General features: G+C 39.3%; 2 protein-coding genes across 7 annotated transcripts in view; one reads left to right on the forward strand and one right to left on the reverse strand.

Moving 5' to 3' along the window:
* Positions 1-24671, forward strand: part of LOC135168071 (fasciclin-3) — a 216957-nt gene that overhangs the window by 101391 nt on the left and 90895 nt on the right. The gene's annotated exons all lie outside the window — the stretch shown is intronic.
* The window catches only part of LOC135168076 (uncharacterized), a 137319-nt gene that overhangs the window by 8541 nt on the left and 104107 nt on the right, over positions 1-24671 (reverse strand). The window contains exon 5 of one of the 3 annotated variants that reach the window (XM_064131944.1): positions 14662-14835. The exons of the other annotated variants lie outside the window; for them this stretch is intronic. Within the exon in view, the coding sequence (XP_063988014.1) occupies positions 14773-14835 (63 nt within the window). The 3' untranslated portion in view covers positions 14662-14772. Of the gene's footprint in view, positions 1-14661; positions 14836-24671 lie in introns of those variants that run through there. 3 annotated transcript variants of the gene reach the window in all.

Below are 24671 nucleotides of genomic sequence, written 5' to 3' on the forward strand. Positions count from 1 at the left end.
TTTTTCCTGTTAGACTGAAAGACCACGACCGGAAATGGCCGAGAGTCCCTTCGAGATACTCCCACTCCCCCCAACTCCCTTCCCACCCTCTCATGAGGAGGATTCTGAACGTGTGTGAAACTCATTCGAGACTAGACAGCCACTCTCGTCAATTTGCTTGATTAATCGAAGCATCCACAGACGAGAATTCGATATTCCCCAGCGTTTTCATTGGTGTGAGAGTAGAATTATAGTTCAAAAAAAGTCAATTGGATTATTGGCAATTCGATTGACTCATAAAGTAGTGCATTCATCGTCATCTCGATGACATATCGAGTCGCTTCCTTCAATAAAACTCATTCGTTATAACGGAATTCGATAAATTTTTGTAACTGCGATTCTCCATTATCTGAATGGAGGTAATTATTTAAATAATTTTCCAAGTGGGGTAAATAATCTAGGGTAAAGTGATCGAATTATGGGGAATCGTTGAGGTTGTTGTCATGTAAAATATTGACTCCACAATTTTTGTTTAAATTTTTATGGTGAGATTGGACGTTTCGAAATTGAGAAAAGTCTGTGAAAAACTACTGTTCCTATTAATATCGCAAATTTTTCTAATCCGATAAAGAAATTTTACCAGTCGCCACAGTAATTGTCCTCAGCCCTGCAATTTACCCCAGATTATAACGCACCGCAGTAATTTTTATCTGAATCACACCCCAAAGATTATCAAATTTTTCTCTTCATGTTCAGTTAAAATTCAGCAAATAATTTTCACTGTGTAATTTCTCGTGAACGTCGGCTTAATTTAAATTCACTCTGCACACCGGGATGATATTTAATATTTCGGTGCGAAAGGATATGAATGACATGCGGAACCGTAACGAGAAATGTGCGTGAGTTCAGGAAAAAAAAAAATCGCCTCGTTAACCCAACGACGAAATCCTTTTTCCCTGTGTGCGAGGTTTTCCTCCCCTCTGCGAAACATTTTTTTTTGTGTCCGACACACTGGGTCGATTTCAAATCGGATTTACCTGCGACAGTGGGGCCGGAGGGGCCCGGGGGAGGAGGGGCGGAAGCCGTTGATTGTAAAGGTAATGCGATATTAGTTGGTCAGTTCACAAAAAGGGCATTGACCGACAGTTGGGTCGCACGGGGGCTGGAATAATTGTCAAGCGAATGTTTGAATTAGCAACTTCAAAAGTCGGTAATTGCGTGTCATTTTGTTGGAGGTACACGAAGTGGAGTCAAAAAAATGGTTTATTTTAATCAAATGAAATTCGATTGAATAAAATCAATCGAAAGAAAGTTTTATTTCTTTCTTTTGTCATGAAGTTGGTCGGTAATTAGTGATTGTTTTGATTGGGATATTTTTATTTTTCTTGCTATTGGTCGATGGTTTCAATTATCAATTTTATTTCTAGTCCACTTGGACGTTCCAACTAATCAGTAAAATTAAAAAAAAATCACACGCAATCTACATTATGTAAATTAAATTTTGGAAAGTATTGATATTTTTTTAAACATTTGCTTCTTGTAAATAAAGAACTTGTTTCCCAATCGGTGGATTCCGCGATTTTTTTTACGTCTAATGATGAAAAATTCAAATTTAATTATTTAATTACAACGGAAATTTTAATTTCCACAAAACACTGGATTAATTAATAATTATATAGAAAGTTATTTAAGTAAAAATCAGTTAGTTTAACCATAAAATCTAGTCCCCGGAGTTCAATTTCTTCAACAAAAATTGACGTAAAAAGTGGCTCAATGTCATTTCGTCTCACGTTTCGTTCTCTAAAGGACCAATTATTTATAAAAAATTCCTTTCTGGGTTGCTATCGTCAAATGCTATCGCAACTGATGTGCACCGAGCCCACAGATATTTATTTTCTCCACAACAAACCGTGTAATCTCAATCCAGTACGAGCGATACAAAGGTGAAATGCTGAGAGATGAGTTGAGCAGAGGCGAGGGAATTAAAGCAGATTCAAACTATGCCTTCGAGATCTTCTGCGTTTACAGGGGGTAGGAGAGTGAGGGGTTGAAAGTGGCTTTACCTCAGTAAGGAATCTCCTTCAACCCCGAGCCCCTGGATATTGGAACACTTGAGTCTCGTCTCAAACGTTCTTGTTTTACCACAAAACTTCTCGGCCCCTTGCAAATTATTTGTTGTCGACGTCTCGGAAATTTATTATTCATTCCTGTATCGCTGGGTATTTTCGATTCAGACGAGGAAAATTGTCTTGTCTTTCTACTTCAATTCCAGCGATGTAAAAAGTGATTTTTCTGTCAATATATCATGGAGATTACTTTGAAATAAGGAGAACGTTCAGATGAAGGTGGATCGATATTGGTGGATAAGATGGTTCTTGAAATTTGAATTTCACAGGGGATAAATAATTTATTTATCGGAAATCTTGTTATTATGTCGAGAGGAAATATTCGTGATGGACGAATTGACAGGGGGAGTCTGTTAACAAAATCAATTACTGATTTTAAACGAATTTATCAACTTTTAAACCCAATGAAAAAGTATTTTAAAGTCGTTTGTCTTCAACTTTTCCAGAGATTTTTATTCCGAAAAAATTGTCATAAAATATTTTGTTTAATATATTTGATTAATAAAGAAATGGGATGGGACTTCAATTTAAAAAATCAATGGAGCATAGAAATTCGAATGGATTTGAGAATAAAAATTATTTTTACCGAATTTCCATTGACTTCATTAAAATATTTTTTTCAAAATTGTATTTCTCCCGTATAATCACTACTAACAATTATTTAATGCTCATAATCAATACAGAACTTCCCTCAACGTCATAAATAACATGATCATATTTTACAACAATATAATTGACGCAATTAAAACGTAATTAAACCTGTCGAGTTCAGAAATAAAATATTTTAAAAATAAATATTTTCCTCAAGTCACTGAATATTCATTAAAAACAATTTTCTTCTGAATCAAAGAAATTAATTTCTCTTACAAAAAAATCCCTTTATCAAAATCATTATTTCCCCACATCCCAGTCCAACCCCTCACCGACTCTTCCCATTGGAAACAATATAATCACAAGTAGGAAGTGTTTCAAGTAATATATGAACCATTTGGTACCACCGGCGCTTGATTGCTTCCAAATGAGTTGTTAATCTTCTTGCGTGCTAGCTATTGACCAATGGCTGGTATTCATGCTCGATAACGTAATCAGTAGTCTGAGGGCAGTTTGATCGTAAAATACATGCAATGAATGGGTAGAATAGTGCATCACAAACACGTCAAGGGAGTTTATGGTACCGTGGATGGCAAAACGCGTAAAGGATAGATTAATTCATCCCCCTTTCCCAGCTCTTCCACCCCCTGAAGATTTTCCCATCTCGATATCACCAATTTCCAACCCACAATTCTGAATTTTCAACGTCAATCCACTACCGTAAAACGAATTTCTCCTCGTTTCACGGAGGATTACTATCTTTTCTGTTTTACACGCACGAATGAATCGCTAGTGCAATCTAGAAAATCACCAATTGTTGAATTCGATGGTGGATACGAGTGTGAGCTGAAAGTGCTCTTAAAAACTCCTGTTTTCCGCCACTTTTATATGCGAGAAAAAGTTGAATGGAATGTATGAAATTACCGTAAATCAGAGGGAAATTGTGGAAGTGCGGTAATACGTAAAAGTTGGGTAAATGGCTCTTTAAAATTGAGATGGAATAAACAAATTGCCTCGCCTTCCACCGTTTACGTTATTTTTTTTTTCTTTTTATTATTATTGACTGAGTAATAGTTATCGCTGGCGCGCCTCGAGTATTTCGTTCCTTTGTGCGTGTGGCGCCTGTCGGTGATTGACTTTCCGGAAATTTATGATGAAATATTGCTCGAGAATTTATATTAATAATTGAAGATAGTCCATAACTCGTCGCTTCATTCGCAGACGATTTATGGAGTGATTTTTGTGTGAATAAGTATTGAATGAAGACGTCTCGTTACTTAGGGGGTTTTTCATTGGTTGAAATGTTAGTTGACACGGATTAAATTACTAATTTATAATTAATTATCAATTAATTATCCACTGGAAAGGGGTTAAGGACAATTTCAGGGAAATTTTACGGATATTTTTCAGAGTTTTTCAGAATATTTTTCAGTTTTCTAAATTTTCGTTAAAATCTCTCATCAATAAATAATAAATTTATAATTTATTCAGTAAATTTAATTCAATTTTAGTAAAGTTTATTGTATGAATTTCTGATATTTCTTTTATCCTTGAAATAAAAATCTTGCAATGTAACAAATGACACCTCAACCACCCCAATATCACACGTGAAAAATTCGTCAAAATATTTTCAACTTCCTCGACAATCCCCCTCCCCTCCCCCCTTATAAAATGGGCAGAGCATCTCCAAGAAAATAATTTTCCACCATTGAACGAACATGAAATTTGAAAAATCCCGTGATATAGATCTCCCTCGACAATGCAACTCCTGAAGAGAAAAATTATAGAGAATTGCGTTCACCGAATACGTTGAGTAACATTTAGACTATTTCCTCCCTCAGTATCGAACCAACTCGAGCGTAAAAAACATAATATCGTCTCTCCGTTTTACCCGAGAATGTACGACGGGGATATCGTGCTTTATTGATATCTCCATTGAAAAGCAACCGTTTGGAAAGTTTCTCATCAATTTTAAATTCGATCTGAACATTGCTTTCCGTCTAAATATCGCTGATTTTTTACAAAAACAATTGTCATCTGACTATCGATCAAAAATATTGAGTTTCCACGAGGTCATTTGCGGAGGGAAAAGTCTGTGAAAAATGCTCGAATACTGAAGTGTGTTTTCCTCACACATAAAAGTTCTTATGAACACAGTAAACATTGTAATTAATGACTTCAAAAATTGACTAAACAGCACTTCAAATTTAAAGGTCTATCATTTGTTATTTGAGATTAAATTAAAAATTAATAGAAATTTTTAAAAATTTCTTTCTGGGTCAGTTAATTTTATCGGGCCTTCTAGTCACCGACGAGCGCCGAAGATAGCCGACCATTGCCGACGTTGGACTTTATCACGGAAAATATTGCATCCGACTCTGAATTTTTCCGAATCGAATTTTTATCGGAATCACACTATAAAAATTTTCAAATTTTCCTTTCCGTGTACATTTTGTCTCCTCTTCAAATCCTCCATCTTCATTGTTTCTACCTTTACTTCACTTTTTGCCACTGAATCCCCTATTCCCCTTACCACCCCCTACCCTGTGAAAGCTCCAAGTACCTCACGGTACTTGAATATGCAGAGGTGAATTTGGTTCTCGTGCTTACTACTTAGTACTCTTTTTTTCCCTTTTTTCCACCCCCTCAACCTCCTCCACCCCCCCCCTACCCCTTCTCTCCACCCACCCCCAGAGACGCATTTCTCTTTCAAGAGCAACTCTTTCTTTTTTACTACTTCTTGCTCCTCTTTTCTCACCCTTAGTTTCTGCACTTCCCTCTCCCTTCACCCTCCACCCCACCCTACAAGTCACCCACCCCCACAGTTTCACCCCATCTACTTTTTCTCTGTGCCCTAAAAGGGGAGTGGAGTCGTCACAGCGTCCTCCTTGTTTAAAAATAACGTTGACGTAGTCGACTTTCTCCACCTCCAGTCTCCTCAGTTGATCCACCCTCGATTCAGCGCCAATCGACGATTCTCCAAGGAGCCAATTCACCTCACTCTGAAAACTCGATTTTCAACTGCAGTATAGCTTTTCCCAAATGACTGCGGATAGTGAGAATCGTGGAGTCTCATTTCTTTATCGAATTAACGGATTGAGAACGGGGTGAATTTTTCAAATTCCGGGGTGAAAACATCGTGTCTGTTGAAGATCTATCAGAATTGTTGGGAAGAATCAGGGAACGATCTTGGGTGATGGCATGAAGAGATTCATTGGAAGACTTTTCGAGAATATTCCTGGAGGGATTTCGTCCGATGATATCTGGGAACAAAAATTGACGTGCAAAGATCTTCAAAGGATTTTTTGGAGTCATCAGGGAGATCTTCCGAAGATCTTTCGATGATTCATTTGAAGATCTCCGAAGGATCTTCACACATACGGAAATTTTTGTGCGTTGGTATTGTCTACCAAAGATCTTCCAGATTTTTTCAGGACAATTATGACAAGATCTTCGAAGAATTTGCTTGAGAACTTGAAGATACTCTTCGGAAGACTTTTTCAAAAATCTTCTCATGAAGATCTCATCTGTATACACCCTCAAACGACAATCAGCGTTCAAAGATATTCAGAAGAACCTTTACGAGTCAGTATGAAGATCTTTCGATGATTTGTTTGAAGATCTCTGAAAGATCTTCACGCATATGAAAATCTCTGCGTCACGATCTATTCAATATTCATCACCTCGAGTCTATCATCACACATCACCTCCAGCAATTCCAAAATGGCGGATCTTCAGCCCCCTCCGAAAAATGGATAGATGGCATCAGAGAAAATTCAAAACATTCCGACTGCAACATCCATTCCCCTTGAAATTCAACCCCGGGACTGATGCTTGAAAAATATATTGATAGTCGATTCATATCGACTCAGCTTCGGCATTCCACTTTTATACGAGTAAAAAAAAAATGTGGAAAGGGTGCATATCTTGGCTCACTCTATAGTGGTACACGTCAGCGCGCACCAGTTATCTGACCGATTCGCTCTCGTTTCTCATTTCCCGTTGCCGCGGTCGAATGGCCACGAAATATTGGGGCATATATCTGTATGGGTACCGCATACTCGAGGCGCCATTTTTCCTTTTTTTGATCACGAACGCTCGCTAACGGCGCTATTTCCATGCCTTTACATTTCTCGAGGCGATATCTGAAGTTATTATTTCCACCGAAAAACACATAAAAATGGAGCATATTGGGAGTGAACGATTGATTAGATCGGTGTTGATGTTCACAGAATTTCGACAAATTTGTTTTTTTTTTTTGTTCAACTGGATTCGTCAGAAATTTATAAAGACGGACGACATCGAGAGGCTACGAACTTTGGCCGAAATCAATTCATCTGAAGTCGACTTCAAAATGAACTAATATCAATCAATTTGGGACTGACTAGCCCCGCAGATGACATCTCCAAAATGTCAATAAATAATACGAAAAAAATGGACTAAAAGATTAACATTATTTCTTAATTATTTCCAGATCATTAATAATGAATATTAACAATCTCTTCTAGAAATACATTTAATTGTTCAAAATATCCACTACAATCAATCAAACATTTTAATTAGATTTTCTCAGTTTCATTACCTTCTCGTAATATTTAGATAATTGACCTGAAACAGTAATTTTTTTTACTGAAGTTGAGCTAAAACCAATCCTTTCGCGATTAAAATTACCAACAGAATGTTCCCTCATTCCAAAAACCAATTTCTCCAGGTCCTCCACCACCAAATCCCCCCAAAAACACTCATAATCCCAATTACCGTGGTATTCCGAACAATTCCACATCCGTCAATTGTCGAATAATGACTGGCGAAACTGTTGTTCAAATTGATTAGAATGGGAATCCCCCAGGGAGTTGTTCAAGCTATTCAATGAAAACGGTCAAATTGCCGAAGCATTTGCGGTTGTGCTGGCATTGTACTGTACCAAGAAGACCACCCGCCATTTGAGTGCATCATGAAGTTTCCGAGTAAGATACCTAAACGTCTATCGTTACCATTCCTCGGAAAGCCAACGGTAAACCTCTCCCATCGTTGCGATTTGGGATCAATTCAGTGGCACCAGCAGCACCTTAAGAAAGTCAAGGAATGGTCCAATGAGAATCCTGGAACGTCACCGTTGGGATTAACCGTCTCGCTGGCCTCTACCTAACGGTCACTCTAGAGATATCAAGTTTTCTTTTTACGGAGACGTTTCATCGTATCGTTATTTAATACCAAAGTTCCCGGTTCCATAATTCCTCGTCAAAGGGACTGACATAATTTCCTAAAGTCATCTAAAGACCGGAATTCTTCAGAAGAATCATCGGAAGATCTTCCGAAGATGACTCGAAAAATTTTTCTGAAAGCTAAGAAGCTTTTTTCTGAAGATTCTCTGACTTTGGCTTTAAAAAATATTCAAACCGTCTCCAAACAAAAATTATCTTCTGAAGATCTGTCTATGATTCTGATGACGAATTCTGGAAGATCTTCAATAGCCAGAATTTTCCCTCCTCCGATTCCAAATGCGTCATAATTTCCTGCCTCTGTTTTACCCAAAAATTCAAAGCTCTCTCCCCGAAATTTAACGAACAATTTCCTGCCAATTCGACCGAACGCCACCCAAAAAAGTCCAAAACTTGGATACCAACAATTCCAAAGTTTCGGTTCAGAATAAAAAGCATCAAAACCCTGCAACAGTTGCAAAAAGGCTCCTTTGTGAAGATCAACAATAATGAATTCCTGAAGAAAGAAACATTAAGTGGAATGGAGCCGTTATCGACATTCCCAGCGAATATTGTATGGAAGGTGAATGTTAACAATAGTCTCGTCTGCCCCAGCCCAGACCTCCCCCATCCCTCTTCATATAAATCATTCGGGGGGGTATATCTGGCATCGTCAGAGGCACATTGTCAGTGATATCGCAGTATATTTAACAATTGATCCTTGCCATTCGTTCTCAGAAGTAAATATTAACAACGTATCATGGGAAATTGATAGCGGAGTATTACGCATCACTTGACAATTGACATTGTACGCTGTCAAATGTGATGGACTAAAATTAGACCAACAGTCTCGTGGGACTAATTTCCGTAACTCAATCGTCTTAAGGGCATTCGAGTTAACAACGGCCTCGTTGATCTGCTTCTCCGAGTATTACGTAATCGAAAACGGAAGATCAATTAGTGAGGCTGCCATACGATCGTATATTGCGGTTGACTATGTAATGAGTAGCGGTCAGGGGCAGTTTAATTGTCACGCAGAAAAAAACAGCCACTTGATTCGATTACGTTCGATTTCAGTAGTAAAATCGATGAAAAATTAATTCTTCCACGATTTTATTATCTATTATCAGTCGATCTATTTAATCTATTTACACTAAATAATAAACAAAATCAATTTTGGTCTCAATATTTCCGATGAGACCCAATTGGACCAAATAAATGACTTCTGTGAGTGCACCTGTTTCTCCAAAATTCATTAGAAATTTCAATTCCATCCCAACATGTCCTAAAAAGCCCATAAAAAATCAGCAAAATTGAGACATCAGTTTTTGATGTCCATTGCAGTTCCAAGTGGATAATCTGTCGTCCACATTCTCCTCAACGATCACGTATCCATCGACAGCAATTTTATACGATTCATAACGCAGTCCACTAGCAATATTGCAGGTAACAGCAAACCGGTCTCCTTGAAATTCAGCTGACAACATTTCCGGTCAATTTCAGGTTTACTTACATCCCGAATGGACTCAGAATGACCGACCAATTGTAATTCCACCCAGGAACCCTGGTCAAGAATTTATACACCGGGGGTTACTTGCACATTCACGATTCCGATCAAAGATTCCCGTTTCTCCTCTCCTCTGGTCTCGTGTTTGCATCTAAATAGCAATTTATCGCTAACAGACTCCTCTTCGTCTGGTGCATTGCAGCACTTTAAGGACTATCAGGGACAATGTTGCGTCTTGGAAATGGCTGGCGAGGCGGTTACCATCTCTATCTCTCTCATGAGGAGACCCTCGTGACTTTGTTTTCGAGGACCTACCACCAGAACGATTCCAGTAAGCCATCCTATTTCGATTAACCGCACGGTAACTTCCGGTATCGGGGGAATTAACTTTTGGGAGGGGGAGGAAATGCAGTTTCACAGCCAAAATTTGTGCTGATGATTGAAGTTCATTTCAACGATTTTTTGGAATTTAATATGCGGGGACAGGAAAATTGTTGGGTTAATATTAATTCGTAAAGTGAGGGAATTAGAGATTAGGAAATAATTTATGAGAAAAATTAGATTCTGAAGCCTAAATTTTCAGATAAAAATTGACCCAAAATGTGATTGAATGTCATTTCATCCCACGTTCCGTAATTACTAATGAAGATTTCTCTCCATTAGTCACCCCACCCCCTCTGAAAAAAAATCTGGAGTCAAAGGATTCTTTTTCCAGTCTCAGAAGAACCAAAATCACCACGAAAAACCTCTCCATTGGACCTCCAAAATTCAATATTCATTCGCACGACGGTATCCACTCCTGCCCACCCCCTTTCCCCACCCGATTCAAAAGTAATTTTTACGAGAAAGCTATCCCCACTCGCATTAAATTTTTTATCTACATCAAACCCCCTAGAAATCCAAGATATATGTGACAAGAAAAACTTTCTCCACTTCATGATTTTCCTCCCGACTCCTGTGGATGAGGAAAAAAAATTCAAACAATTTATTCATCAGAGTCACGTTAAATTTATACGAATCACGTACTGAACACATCATCCAATGCCAAAAGTCATAGGTGTTAACAACTAAAGCGTCTTGCAATAAAATTTCATGAGATTTCGCAGGAATGTAAAAAGCTATTTCGCGTAAATGCGAATCCTAGGAATTTTTCGTGATATACAAGATGAGTGGAAAAGGTACCGGTGTGGGCGGACGTATGGGGTAGCAGGGCCGGGAGTTGCTGGGGTTTGAGAATGAAAAAAATGGCTGGTACGTGTAGGAAAGCAGAACAGTAGCTCTTATCATATAAAATGCATGAGGTGAATCAAAATAGATCCCGTCTTTCCAAAGTTTAGATCTCAAACAGTTTTCAACTTTACAAAGTCCTCTTTGTTTATCCTACTCCTCAGTTTCTTCATTGCCATCGTAAACAAAATATGAATAAAGGAAAACTGAATATATTCGTGAATTTTATCACACGATTTTTCGGTTTTGTGGCCCATTAGGGGAGCGCTGACAGTGATGAGATAATTCTCGAGGGAGAAAAAGTGACGTCACGGTGGTGTATCGATTTTTAATGCGGGGGATATTAGTGATATCGATACCCTCGTCTCGGGTGAATAACACTTTGTGATTATAATCTCCGACGAGAGGACAGAATGTCACGTGTTGCGGGGCTTCCATTGTTGGGACTGTTGGTGACGAGGCTTGACATCAGTGGGACATTGTCGGAGCTTTTGGAAAGCTGAACCGATAGCTGTAATTTTTATTTTCTTTCCCGTTTAAGGAGCAATCAAATGTCATCGCAACCGCGGGTTTTCTGGGATTTTACGTCGGGGGAAGTGGGAACCAAATGTTTTAAAGTGAAATAAATTATTTCAGACGAGGGATGATACCCTTGAATGAAGAATTAGTATCATGTGTCGAGAAATTACCGCTGGTCACGGATTTAACTCGCGAAAATTACCATTTTTTTCCGCGAAAATTACCATTTTCCTCCGCGAAAATTTCCCAAAAAACCCACGAGCTTCATCTTAACCGCAAATGAACAGAAAAATTCCGGAGAAATTACCACACCGTCTGGTAATTCCCTGTTGCTCTGATGATTCGGGAAAATTACCGTACCAATCAGTCAAATCTGTCAACTCTTCAATAAAATTTATCTCCCCCTTCAACGAAAGTTAACCCCCTCTCAAGTAATTTTTCAGGTTTTTTTCTCTTCGTCCAGAATTTATCCACCTAATTCCACCCCGAGTAATAATTTCCACAGATCACATCTTTCTGTCTCATCCTGATCTCTTTTCACCCCTCAATATCGATAATTCCCTCCCCCCCCCCATCAGTACCCACTCATCAGTGCACATCGGTCGTCAACTTGCAGTGCTAATTTGCAAGTGTGGTAACACTGATGGGTAGAAGCACAACCGCACAATGAACACTCGTGAAGTTAGAGGCGTCAGTTGAGCGGAGAAGTGTAACGAGCGTAATACCAGAGCAGTAATGATCGGACAAGCCGAATCACTCACTCGGTCTTCAATGTTTCCACCTTGTGCTACAGCTTTGCACACTTGAAATGTTCGATCAACTCGACAATTTACTAGTGACATTGGCTGTGGAATTGGTATGAGAGACACACTTGGACGTTGTACCCACTCTCATCCCCTTCGAAATTCTAAACCAACCCCCAATATCTACCTGACGGTGGTAATGGCTACGTGACGTTAAGTGGAGGAGTTTACTGATGTCACATAGAATTTACTGAGAGAAACTGGTGAACGGTGAAGATGGTCCAGTCGATGGGACAACGGAATTTCCAGTCGCTCATGACCAGTTTCACTGTAATTAACCTGACCCCATTGGTGGCACAACTATGGACTAATTAATTATCATTATCATTAGTCGGATGATCGTAATTTTTTGGTGAAGATCCAGAAAATGAAAAATTATCGAATTAACGGCGTGTGGGGAGACATTTCCGGATAGGAAAATTATTGGATGTTGAAGATCTTCCATAATTCTTCCGAACAATCATCGATTGATCTTCAGCTCACCCTCACAGCCTCAAAATATTCTCTCAAAAATTGTTGAGAGCAGATGGCTAGTCCAATCCTCCCCTTACCAAAGTAAACAAAAATAAAAATGAAGTCAAATAAACAAAACTAAACCAAATAAAGAAATCTGAATTTACATTGTCCCCCCAAACAATCCCCCTCTCATCCCCGCAATTTTTCCGGATCATCCCTTCACAACCTCTCCCCCCCCCCCGCCCCCAAAGCTACCAGTTCTTTAAAAAAAAACTCCTTCCCCACTTTAAAAAAACCCCCCAAAGTACTTGAACCTCCTTAATCCACTTCACCACAGGTCACCAGTAAAATTAATGCACAGTTACTTTGATGAGATGTTTTTCCCACCCGGCCAGACCCAACAATTTTCCACTGGCACCGATAAAAAAAAAATCCATAAATGACTTACTAACCCAACAAAAAAAAACTATGAAGCCACTATTACAGTCATGTACGGTTTGTATCCGGCGTCGATACGAATCGCGAAGATACTCTCGCCCTTCCTCTCTCCCCCCGGCCACCCCAGTGTTTTTATTGCCTTTCTGAAAACCGTTGAAAGCTCGTCCGTGTTATCGGTAGGGAATAAAAACGTTAATACCCCCTGTAACTTGAACGGTCGATGCCCATTCGTGGGTAGGATGAGTACACAGTGCTGCGCACACTCCGCCATCGTCGAAAACCAAATCCAAGGGTGAAATCCAAGGGCGAAACTGAGAAAGAAGATATATCCGGTGAAGACGTTTTCAAGTTAAACGTAAGAACATTCGCCATTTTGGCAAAATGCCAATTTTGGAAAATCTCCATTGGCCCGTTGCCCCTCCCCTAGTCATCCCTCAACCCCCAGAGTCCCTCTGTCCTATTTGCGGAGTCATTTTATTTGCTTATGGTGCATTAACCAATTTTTTTTTCTTTTGTTTCAGGTAATTGGAACTCATGTACCACGAGTGACGCTTTCAAATGCTGAGAGGATTCTCATTTTAGTTTTTTGGATGATTGTACCGGGGGTAAAAGCCACCCTGTCAAGAAGTTGGCTATTTCTTTTACGATTATTGGTAATGTACACGATTACAGAAATTGTCAACAGTGCAACTACGAATGACTGTTACTTCTTGGATTAATTTTTTTTTTTGGTTTAATAATCGTTAGAGTTAATGAGTCTGGTTACCAGCAAATGTGGACTGGAAAATTATACCGCTAATGCAGTGTGAATTGAGTGATAAGGTATCTGGTGGTGTCAAGGGGATGATATTCATACTGGTCGTTTTGTCTGTAAACGTTGGGTTCAGAGAAGTGGTTTTATGTTGACGTTTGTTTTTAGCGGAGGGAAAATACATATTATCTAGGGATTATAATTTCTGTCTCATGTGAGCACGTTAAGTTTATGGGATAAGGGTGTGATTTCAGGTCGAGAAAATGTGGGAATTATAATCGTGAATGGTTCGAATAGGAATAAATATACTATTCGATTTTTGCCGACAAAACTGAGAAACAAAGATTTTTTCTGGGGTCTATTGTCTATTTAAATAGACAATGGCTCCCAGAACGTTTTGCAAACGTTCACAAGATGGCTGAACTTGTATTTGAGCCCCTAATGACCAGAGGGACCCTACCCCCTCTTACATGGTACGCCCCTGGCATTGTTTTGAATGCTTCCATTCCTCAAAAACATCGTTACTCTTCAGTAAAATTTAGTAAATCCGTTTCGTAACATTTCATTCAAGATTTTCCGTCACATATCAATTCTCAACCTTTCATCTTAATTGATGAATTCATAGTTTCCAATACAATTAATTTCACCAGAATCAAGTCCATTGATGTACCTAAAATAATTATAACTATATCAACCCGTTGGAATATGGGATAAAGGATTGGAAAACAAAAAGTAAAATCGGTTTCAGACCAATCAGCTTATTGATTCGAAGTTTTCCCTCTTCGAGACTAGTCGAGGAACTAACTAAGAGTTAAATAGTTAAATGAATAAAATTCCATATCAAATAAACACTTATTTATATAATAAATAATAGTTAACAAAATTCCTCACAAGCGAATGAGGTGATAAGCTTACGTCTTGGGTTTTGGGATTCACTAGGACCCTCGACGAGGACCGGCCTCTCCGGTACTGTTTGACGTACGATCAAGGGTCTACGGTATAGGCGGTGCTAGATTACATCGTAGTGTTTCACGAGATTACTCTGGTGCTTCATGAAGGCCGCCTTTGTACTTGGAAATTTCTTCTGTGTCCGCGCCCATAACCAACTTCCAGCGATTCATAACCGACACGCTCTGCCAATATACTGTACCCTCCTCTTTCTTCTGGTAACCAGCTATGTAGTTAGTGTTTCAAGGTAGTAGCACATACAACTATGTGCCCACAGCTGTTCCATAACCTATCGAACGATACAAAGCCGCTTAGACACGATTACGTTCTTGTATTCCCATTAGATGTACACACTCCCTTGATCGCTCCGAACCCCGGTGGGTTAATGGATCTGGTGCGTTGGACTTTCAAGGTCAACATTCAAAAGTCGAATGATAGTTGTGGGAAGTAAATATCGTCCGCTATTTAATTGTACGACACGATCTTCATTCAGTTATCACCAGCTTCGAAATAATTTTCAATTCTAGAATTTTTTTTATTAGTTTTTGAAATAAAATAGAGCGAAAAATGGAATTTTGGATTTTTTACTGGATTTTATCAACTTTTGATATTTTTTTTGGTTTGAAAAAGTTTGAGAAGTGCGATATCGTTGATAATTTAAAAAAATAACAACTTTGAATCTGACGAAAGTGAATTTTAGTGAATTGTTATTGCAAATTTCGTGGTATTTCTTTGGAGTCATCAAGAAGAACCTTTCAATCGTACAAAAAAATGGCAAAACTGCGGAAAAATCATGTGCAAATGTGATATTGAAAGCTGTTGTCCGCATGCGTGCTGAGCTATGAAAAACAAATTTTCGTCTGTGTAGATTCAGTTTGCTGGGTCGAGTGTACGAGATACGCTGGATGAATAAATGATTTCAAGGGATATGAACAATGGATAGTTATTGAATAGGATAGGATGGGCCTGGGTTTCGTGCATGGTATTGGCGAAAATATCGGTAGAATTTCGTATTGTGATCGATCTTTGTCGTTTGCGTGCCCGTATGCTGTGCAAAACAAGGCACTTTTTATTTGCTTTGTTTGCTGGCACTCGGGAATTTTGACTGACGTCTCACGTACGTGTGCCTCATCGTCGTTCGGTACACCAATCGATTCATTCGAATTTAGTCGTTCGTGATATTGCTTTTCACCGGGGGTCCTTTCAAAAGGAGATACAACACTTCGTTGAGTGCTTCGACCGCCAGCCAAAATTGTTCTGAATATCAATTTGATGAAGTTCGGGGATTAACTTTCGCGATATGAAGTTACTTGGTACATCACTTTCGAGCTCTGTCTCGGGAACAATATATCGAGAATGTTGCGAGTCGCATTCTCTCGATTATTACGAAATGCTTTACTTGTTGGATTATTGAAGTGACAGAGTAATATCACTCCAATTTTGATTCCGATGTTTCGACCGATGATGAGGAATAGATGAGAAATATGCGACTGAGGGTTTGGCCTGCACGTGAAAGGGTCAAAAGAATCATTGGAAGATCGCCGGAAGATCTTCTCGGAGACCCTAAAAGATTCGATGAAAGATCTTCGAAAGAGAATTTTTTCTAGATTTTTTTCCGGAGTCAAAGTGAGGACGTCTTGAGGAGAAAAAAATTCTGTCTTTCTTACATCTTCTGAAGATCCTTCTTGGATCGTCATGAAGATCTTTCGAAGATCTTCCTGAACGATTCTGATGGATCTTTGGCTGAGAATAATTTTTAAACGTTAGTATTGTCAAAGAAAGATCCTATTCTCCGAAAATCTTCCAAAGAATCTATTTAGGTCGCCAGGAAGATCTTCCGAGGATCATTCGAGGATTTTCCTGAAGAATTCAAGAGTTTGAAGCTATTTCAGACTCAATAAGTACATCACATCCTCCGGTTATAGTTTCCAGATAATTTCTCGCCTCTCAGTCTTCACTTCCTGCGATCTCTCACGATTCTGATTTTGGTCTTGTTCTCGATCTCATAAAATCCTTACCCTTCCACCTTCTCTTTCTTCCCGACTATTTCACACATCAAATCATCACCGACAAATGTCTCTTCCAGGCAGCTCCGACTACCTTCCTCGATATGAAGTTTCCCAGTCCATCACTTCCGAGCTTTGTCTCTTGATTAACAAATGAAGACAGTTCCGTATCAACTTCCGACTATTCCTAACTTTCTCACAGACCAATTAATCACCGAAGGACTAATATAACTGCAATCATTCCCTATTGCGACCAATGATGCAGAATAGATTGCAGATGTTCAACTGTTTGTTGATCCCTTTCTCCTGAAGTAATCCACATCTCCAAGATTATCTTGTCCACCAGATAAATGCCAGAAAATATCTGGAAGGGGAATCTTGCGTTTCAGCTCCTCATCGGCCTCCGAAATGAGGATTCGTTTCTCACCCCTTCCTTTTTCGGAATATTTCCCTTTACAGATAATCTTCTATAAACTTTCTTCGCCGTTAAATAATACAACCGGAGGAGAAGTTGTTCGTGCTTCTGACAGATAACCCAATTTTAAAGCTAATGAACCTCTAAAAGACTGAAAAAAGACCGAGAAACTGAAATAGCCGGATTGTTCGCATGCGATGTGCACCCATGGGTCAGTTTGAAAGTCCGTTTACGTACTCTATGCTGAGGGAGTTTGTTCTATCCTCATCCCCTAACACAACAGCCACCAGCTTGAACTCACCCTTGTACGTGCAATTTGGCCGTCACGCCTGTGGATATTATCTATGGGCGTTCTCCCGTACGTCCGTAGATACGATTTTCAAGCGTGGAAGCAGAGATAATGCGTCGTGAAACAACCCGGAAGAGTGGAAAAGGGTTTGCGATGCAACAAATTGGTTTAATTTCGCGGTACGCCTGAGTTAATTGTGTCCCAGAGAACTTGCGAATCTGGATGCTGGTACAATGCGGTTGGAGAAGCATAAAAGGACGAAATCAAAGTAAACAATTTGATATAAAAAAAGGCGAGCGAGTTAATTGAATTAATTCATTTCTACTTTTAACATCAACTGCAGATTGCAATTTCAGGACAATTTTCCTACTCTGCGGACGAGATTTTCGGTTAACAGAAATTCGTGGCGGAAGTAAATGAATATTTCGTCAACTGCGGAGAGAAAATTTTGGTAAATAGGATTATGGAATAGTTACGGGGCTAGATAAATGAAATGTCGACGAACTTATTTAATCTTTGAACCGAATTTCAAGAACTTGGAACTATCATAGTTCAGTGAAAAAATAGATTCTCAATGCGAAAAAGTTTTTGAAGTCAAAGGAGAATATTGATATTGGACTGAGCATCTAGTAATTTAAGTAAACATTAGCAACATGGGCGAGAGCATAATTGCCCGGATAAAATTGATAGTTCGAAGTTTCGTAAGGTCTGAGGGAGTGAATCGAACCTTTTGAGAAGTTTGAGTTGATCTTCGAGTACTCAAAAAGTTGATGAATCCCAAATAATATTTTTCTTTTTGGTTTTGAGGGGGCGTCCGGAGAAGTTCTGAGCAAAACGACTTCCCAGTCAATTCTAATTTGCTTTTTATGCAAATCCGAGCTTTCACTCAATGTTTATGAGCGTCACGTTACCTCCCAATATTGAAAGAACGTTTGTAGTCTAATCGCCGTATCCACGCGACTTACGATCCAGCTTTTTGGGCTTACGTGCTTGCACGAACGTGCAATTCTCCGTATGCAAGGTGGTTTGGAATATAGAAAATGGAGGACTGCAATACTGCTAGAGTGCCTTGAGAACTCAGACAAGGGTCTTGTACCGAAAGCCTAGAACAACCAGCATCCACTCGCACACCAGAATCTTCCAGTCCTTGTCTACCCCACCTCAAAGTTTATGCGATTCTCGTGTAAGTATTATTGCATTTCCACGAGCGACACCATTTCACGAGGGGGCAACAGTGAATCCTACTACGTTTGTTGAGAAATTTGACTGTATATAGTTAACCTGGGATTCACGCTTGACATTTTGCACATACATCCGTCATTTTCCGTGAACAGGAGAGACAAATTAAAAAATAAAACATGAGAATCACGAAGTCCGCGTAAAATGAATTTTTGTCGTCGAAGGCCTTTCGGAGGTCTTCGGAAGAACCAAAGAAAGATCTTCGGAAGACAATTTTGGTTGGGAATATGATCGGAACAGATTTTTGAGAATATTTTCCCCAGAAAATTCATATCATTTTCTGTTAAAAATATCGGCCTCCGAAAATTGTTTAAAAATTCTTTTGTGATCATCGGGGAGATCTTCTGAAGATCTTTTGATGATTTTCCTGAAGAAGTCTAGAAGATCTTCGGCAGACATCTCAGAAAACAACAAAAAATAATTTAATTTTCAAAATTAACAACTGGAACAGTCTTTTAACAATTTGAGATAAAAAAATTCGGAAAAAGTTCTCATTTCTCTAATATTTCGACGTCGATACCTCGCAAGGGGCAGAATGGGTTGAAAGAAGTTGCAGGTCATCTGATAGGTCGAGCTATTTTCATTGACCGCGAATTGTGGACTATGAATCTACGTGTGAGTGTAATTTCACATGTGTAGGAAGTTAATGTGTAAGTACCTCCCTGTTAATTCACTCCATCTTAGTAATTAAGAGGCGTCTTGCCGGGCACGTGCGGGAACCTTTTTGGTATATCGTATGTTATTCCAGAAGTACCGGAACGCGCCCAAGTAAATCGTGACAAATGCCAGCTGTTTATGCCGTCGTCTCAGTCATGTGTCTATATATCTTTGGGGAGTGTTTCTCGTAGATCCCTCTCCCTCCCCCCCATATGCCTTTATTAAACTCATTATTTCGAAGGGCCTCATTAGGGTAATGAATCTCTCAAAGGGCAGAGTCTCGAGCGAGGGTGGAAAATTGTGGAATGATATCTTCGAATTCGAGAGGGGAGTTTTGGGATTTTATATGGAACATTTTGTAATTGTAAATTATAATTGTAATTAATTGGAAAATATATTTGACTTGACTTGAGATTTTTTAGAGCAGAATGAAGGGTTAATAAGGGTCATTACCATGAAGGGAATCAGTATTAAAAAAATCATTTACGGAAGGAGATACGAAAATGGAGGAGCCCTGGATTATCAGATAAGTGAAGTCATCCCCTCGTATATTCTTTCCCTTCGTTTCACACCAACCGGTGTACGTTGTCTTGTATTTTGAGAAGGGCATCGTAGCCCCACTCCCGCCGACACTAGTGAGGCAGTTCGTTCTCGCTTCTCGAGGAATCCAATTCCGTTGGAATTCAAATCGCAATCTCGGTGCATCCGAAAGTGGAAAAGAAATACCGTGAAACGGGGAGCGCGACTTCTCCAGGTCCCGCACTTATACTTCATTCGGGGGAAGGGCCGACCTTTCCTCGTAGCTCTCATAACAGTATCCGTTCGTGAATTTTTGCCTGAAAAATCTGCAGACGCATTACAGGTCTGATAAGAATTAAAATTTTTCACAAACTTTTTCTCTCGAAATGTCCGAAAAAAATCTACCTAAAAACCCCAAAAAATCACGAGTACCCTCGCAGCCAATAAACAAACTAAAATCTCTCCCTCCAACATAGAAAGCGCCAAATCCAAACTTCTCCCAAATTTCCCTCAATCAAAAACCCCCGTCCCCTTAAAAATCATCATTAATTACCTCCACTTATACCCCACCCCGACTTATAATCATGATTAATCAATTATCAATTATCAATATCAATTCCCTCGAACCACCATCACCCACCCCTAAATCCCCCTTAAACCCCCAAATAAACCATTCCTTCATCAATAAACCAAAAGAGTAATCACACTTTATTCGTGTAAATAACTCTGAAGTACAAATGAGGGAAGTTAATTCGAAATATCCCAATAAACTCTCATATATCATATTTCACTGCCTAGGGGGATGGCGGGTCTGATTCCATAAGCTTTTCGGAATGATCATGACGTTTGTAATTCGCCCTATAATGGGGCCTTTGACGGGAAATAATGCAAATGGTTGTAATATCACGTGCTATAATAAAATCCACCTAAACCCACCTCCCATCCCTCCCCCTATCTCCCTCCCACCCACCTCCCCCCTCCCTTTCACCCTCTCCCCCACTAGATGTGAAAATTATTCGTCGGTTATTTCATTTGGAGTCATCCCATGCATGAACATAAAATATATCTTTATGATGCCATCCAGTATTACGAGATTACGGCGTATGAAATAATTCGTAATATGAATAGCCGTAGTTTCTCATGTCGTGGATGACGTTGTTCAGGACTCATGGACACTTGCACTCGTGTCACGCGGCATGGCACACCGGTGAATTCATCCAGGGGGAAATAACGTGAAAAAGGGAACCATAAGGTCCCTTGACAAATACTGAAATGTTGGGATTTGAGGGGTAGTGGCGCGTGTCGTTACCCCAGGATGTGAGAGTGGAAAATTCCGTCATTACTTTGACGATTGTTGAAGCCGATGGGACACCTGGTTTCCCACATTGTGACGGACACTTCCGGCGTCGGGGAATTCAGGGGAGTCCATGGGTTCGATGGAATTTACGGGGATTCCGATGGATGGGGGTGGAGGAGGTGTTTTTTTGTACCATAAAGTTGACGAAAAGTGTGAGAAGGGAAAGTAAAAGAAATCGTTCTGACGCACTCGGGCCTTAAATATTTAGGTCAAATTCATGTTAAGTGGTGGAAAGTATTAAATTTTTTTCGCGGGTTTTATTTTGATCGCTCGAACAATCAATTTGTCCTGCTCCGGCGCAAATCCGTTTTTTGCGAGTTGAAAAATTCTCTTGTATCGTTATCACAATGATTCTCCGTTTTTCCTTTCTCATAGAGACACTTCTCCTTCGCCGAATTTCAACGCGATGGTAGACCTCGTTAAATCGCCTGTTCTATACCGCTGACTCTCCAATTCTCGTTATCCTGCGACCCCCAGTGATAAAGAGAAAACGAAAAATTAGGACCGAGGACGGACAATTCTCCCGCAGAAAAAGTTTGAACATGGTCTCGGGATAAAAAATTGTCCAGAACGGGAATGAAAAAAAAAAGTTTTTTGAGTTTTTCATTAGCGACGAGGATTATATATTTCTACGGTGCGGAGAGAAAAATCTGACAATTTTTATGCTGTGCCTCCACTAAAAATTTCTATGGTGCCTCACAATCTCAGCGGAAACTTCAGACCTGAGAAAAATTACTAGACCGTCTAGTAAAATTTCTTTGTCGGCCTCGGAAAATTTCAAAGTCTGATGCAACATTTTTCAGGACGAAGTCCAACGTCGGCAATAATCGGGTACATTCTGCCCTCATCGTTAACCAATCAAAATGATTTATAGAAAAATTACTGTGTGGCACAGCAACAAATAAAAAAAGGCCCTATAATTAATTAAAAAATTTAGGGGGTTCAGGGGATTTTAGGGCCCGGCCCAGTAATTTTTCACAGACTTGTCCCTCCTAGTGTGCGGTACGATCCTTCCGATACAGGATATTTCTCGTATACTGTGTAGATAGCCATCGGAAATTCGTAATTGTTCTTTTATACCGTCCACGTGTGTGGCGGAATTTCCGGGGGCCGTATCTCTATATCTAAATTATTGTCCATATTCAACCCCAAATTTAGACTACAATGGTGATACCATTAATCAGAGGAACATGTGCAGATGCTTTTCATGTGTTTCATGTCCGTCGCGTCAAATTCCCGGCTCCGAACCGTAATCGCAGAGGAAAATGTAATTTATTTTAAGGTATAACTCGGATATGTGACACAGAAAATTAGATTTGGTGAAATTCCAGGAGATTTCAGTAGAAACTTTTCCTCTCAGTCCGACTATTCTGGAAAAATCGATAAAACCGGAAGAAATTAGATATTGAAACTATTCTAATTTATATTATTAATTAAATAATCTATAATTACATAAAATAATATCATAATATTTTGTGATTAGTGTGAATTTTCCCACATAATATTTTCTCCCCAATTCCTTAAAAATAATTGAATTTTATTCCCAACGTTGAAGGGTGGGCTATTAATTTACCAAAAACCTTACACAGTGACTCTGAATTTTTTAAAACAGCCCGAGAAAATTCCTCATTTCCGTCCCTTCTTCCGGTGACAAAAACGCTAAAAGAACTACAAGAAAGTTCTGCTTCGTAAAGCGTGAAAGAGTTCATAGTAAATTACCGAATAAATCAACTAATCCTCAAACAAGATCATTATTATAATTTTAAAACCTCTCGATCCGATATAAATTCCCTAAAATGTCGTTATAAATTCAGATAAATCCTTCCCTCGTTCTTCCTAAAAATATAATTTTCCCAAAATTTTCCAAAAACTTTTAACGTCATCATTTCTTTCCAATTAAATTAATCCCAAGAATTTAATTTCTCCCTCGTAATTCCAAACGCTTTAATTTTTTTATTCATATTTAACCTCTTTTCACACCTCATCCCTAAATAACCTGTCCACTGAAGAAAGCCATCGTCTACCCCCCAACGTTCCTGAATATGTAAAACCTCTTCCCCCTCCTCGAGCCCACCAAAATTGATGATCCGCTAACTACAGCCCCCGTTCATAGGTGATTTGAATAAATGAACGAATCGTTAACCAGAACCGACTCTACTACTCTACACTTTTAAAGACTCCCACTTTCGCAAACTCCCATCATCCATCCATGTTAACGATTCCCACCTCCTCCACTCCCTCACCACCTCACCCCCTGGCAACCCACCCCGAAAGAACCAACAAAATGAACAATCCTGAGGTCCCCACGTGCTCTAGATTCATCAGCGTTGTAAATTAAAGGAGAAAACCCGTCTCTTTCAATATTATTTTTACCTCTCAACGGCTTCACCCACTCACAAACTCAAGTTTGAGCCCTTTCATTTGCTCAAGCTATCGCCATATCCCAAGTTGACTGGCTCTCCATCTCAGTGAACTCACCACTGAGAAGAATATTTACATAACCCTTCTCATCAAACTTAAACTATTCTAACCACTGAGCTTCATGACTGGAGTTACAGTATCTCAAGGTGTCTCGGTCAACCTAACTGTCACAAGAATTACTTTGACGTCACCAGTGGAATCCTCGACGAAATGCAAATTATTCTCCTCTGGTATTGCAAATTTTCATGTGCCGGCGAGTTTTTCAATGTGTGAGAGACATTTTATTTATTCTGATGAAGAGAAAAATTGTTTTAAAATTGCGTATCTGTTTCGTAATTTTTACTAAATATTGTTTTGACTGATAGATTACGGAAAAGGCGCGTAATTTTGAAATTAAAAAAAAAAGTTTATCTCTATTTGGGACTTTGATTAACTACTAGCGAGAGTCAATCAATTAATTAATTTGGGTCTATTCGATTTTTGCAATTCGGGGGAAATAACACCAACAATTTCACCGGCATTTTTTTAAACTAATCTCAATCTTCCCCTGATTATTCTTAATCAACTTCTCCCATCTTCGCCCCTCCCCTCACCTCCCTAATAAAAAAAAATACACAACACATTTTTTTTTGTTCCTGATTCCACAGCTAATTCCCATCCTCTATTCTCCACAACTTCAAAGAACACTTCGACAGGTGAATTTGTCCCGTTAATGTCCAAAGTGGTCCCTTTATTCATCCGAATAAAAGTGCCCCATCCCCCCTCCCCCTTACCCCCCATGATTAGCAGGTGGGGTAGACTGGAAATATACCCGCTTTAATTCTTTTCAATTTGGGAGCCTTTCTCATACAACGACAACGGATTAATTCCCGTCGCACGTGGCCATCCAAATAGCCGAATGGTACACTGCCTCTAGAGTTGGAATAATAGAGCCCCCGGGACAAGGGAAACCAGCGCTTGAAAAGGTCAAAGGGAATAATGCACGTTGTGCAGGTGAGCGTGAGAATTAATTTGTTCTCGAGTGTCGTATCCAAGACGGGAAAGGCTATTCAGTCGAATTTGACATTGCTCCGGTGGAAGAATGTTAAATACGCGGAAGGAGAAAATTCGTCCAAGATTCGTTAATTAAAATCATTTGAATAATTTAACCCGTGGAAATTATTGATTTTACCGGGACAGAAGGAGAATGTGAATGTCTGAGATTAAATTTGTCGAATAGTCA

Source organism: Diachasmimorpha longicaudata, chromosome 12 (assembly GCF_034640455.1).
Source record: "Diachasmimorpha longicaudata isolate KC_UGA_2023 chromosome 12, iyDiaLong2, whole genome shotgun sequence".
NCBI classification, from domain to species: Eukaryota; Metazoa; Arthropoda; class Insecta; order Hymenoptera; family Braconidae; genus Diachasmimorpha; species Diachasmimorpha longicaudata.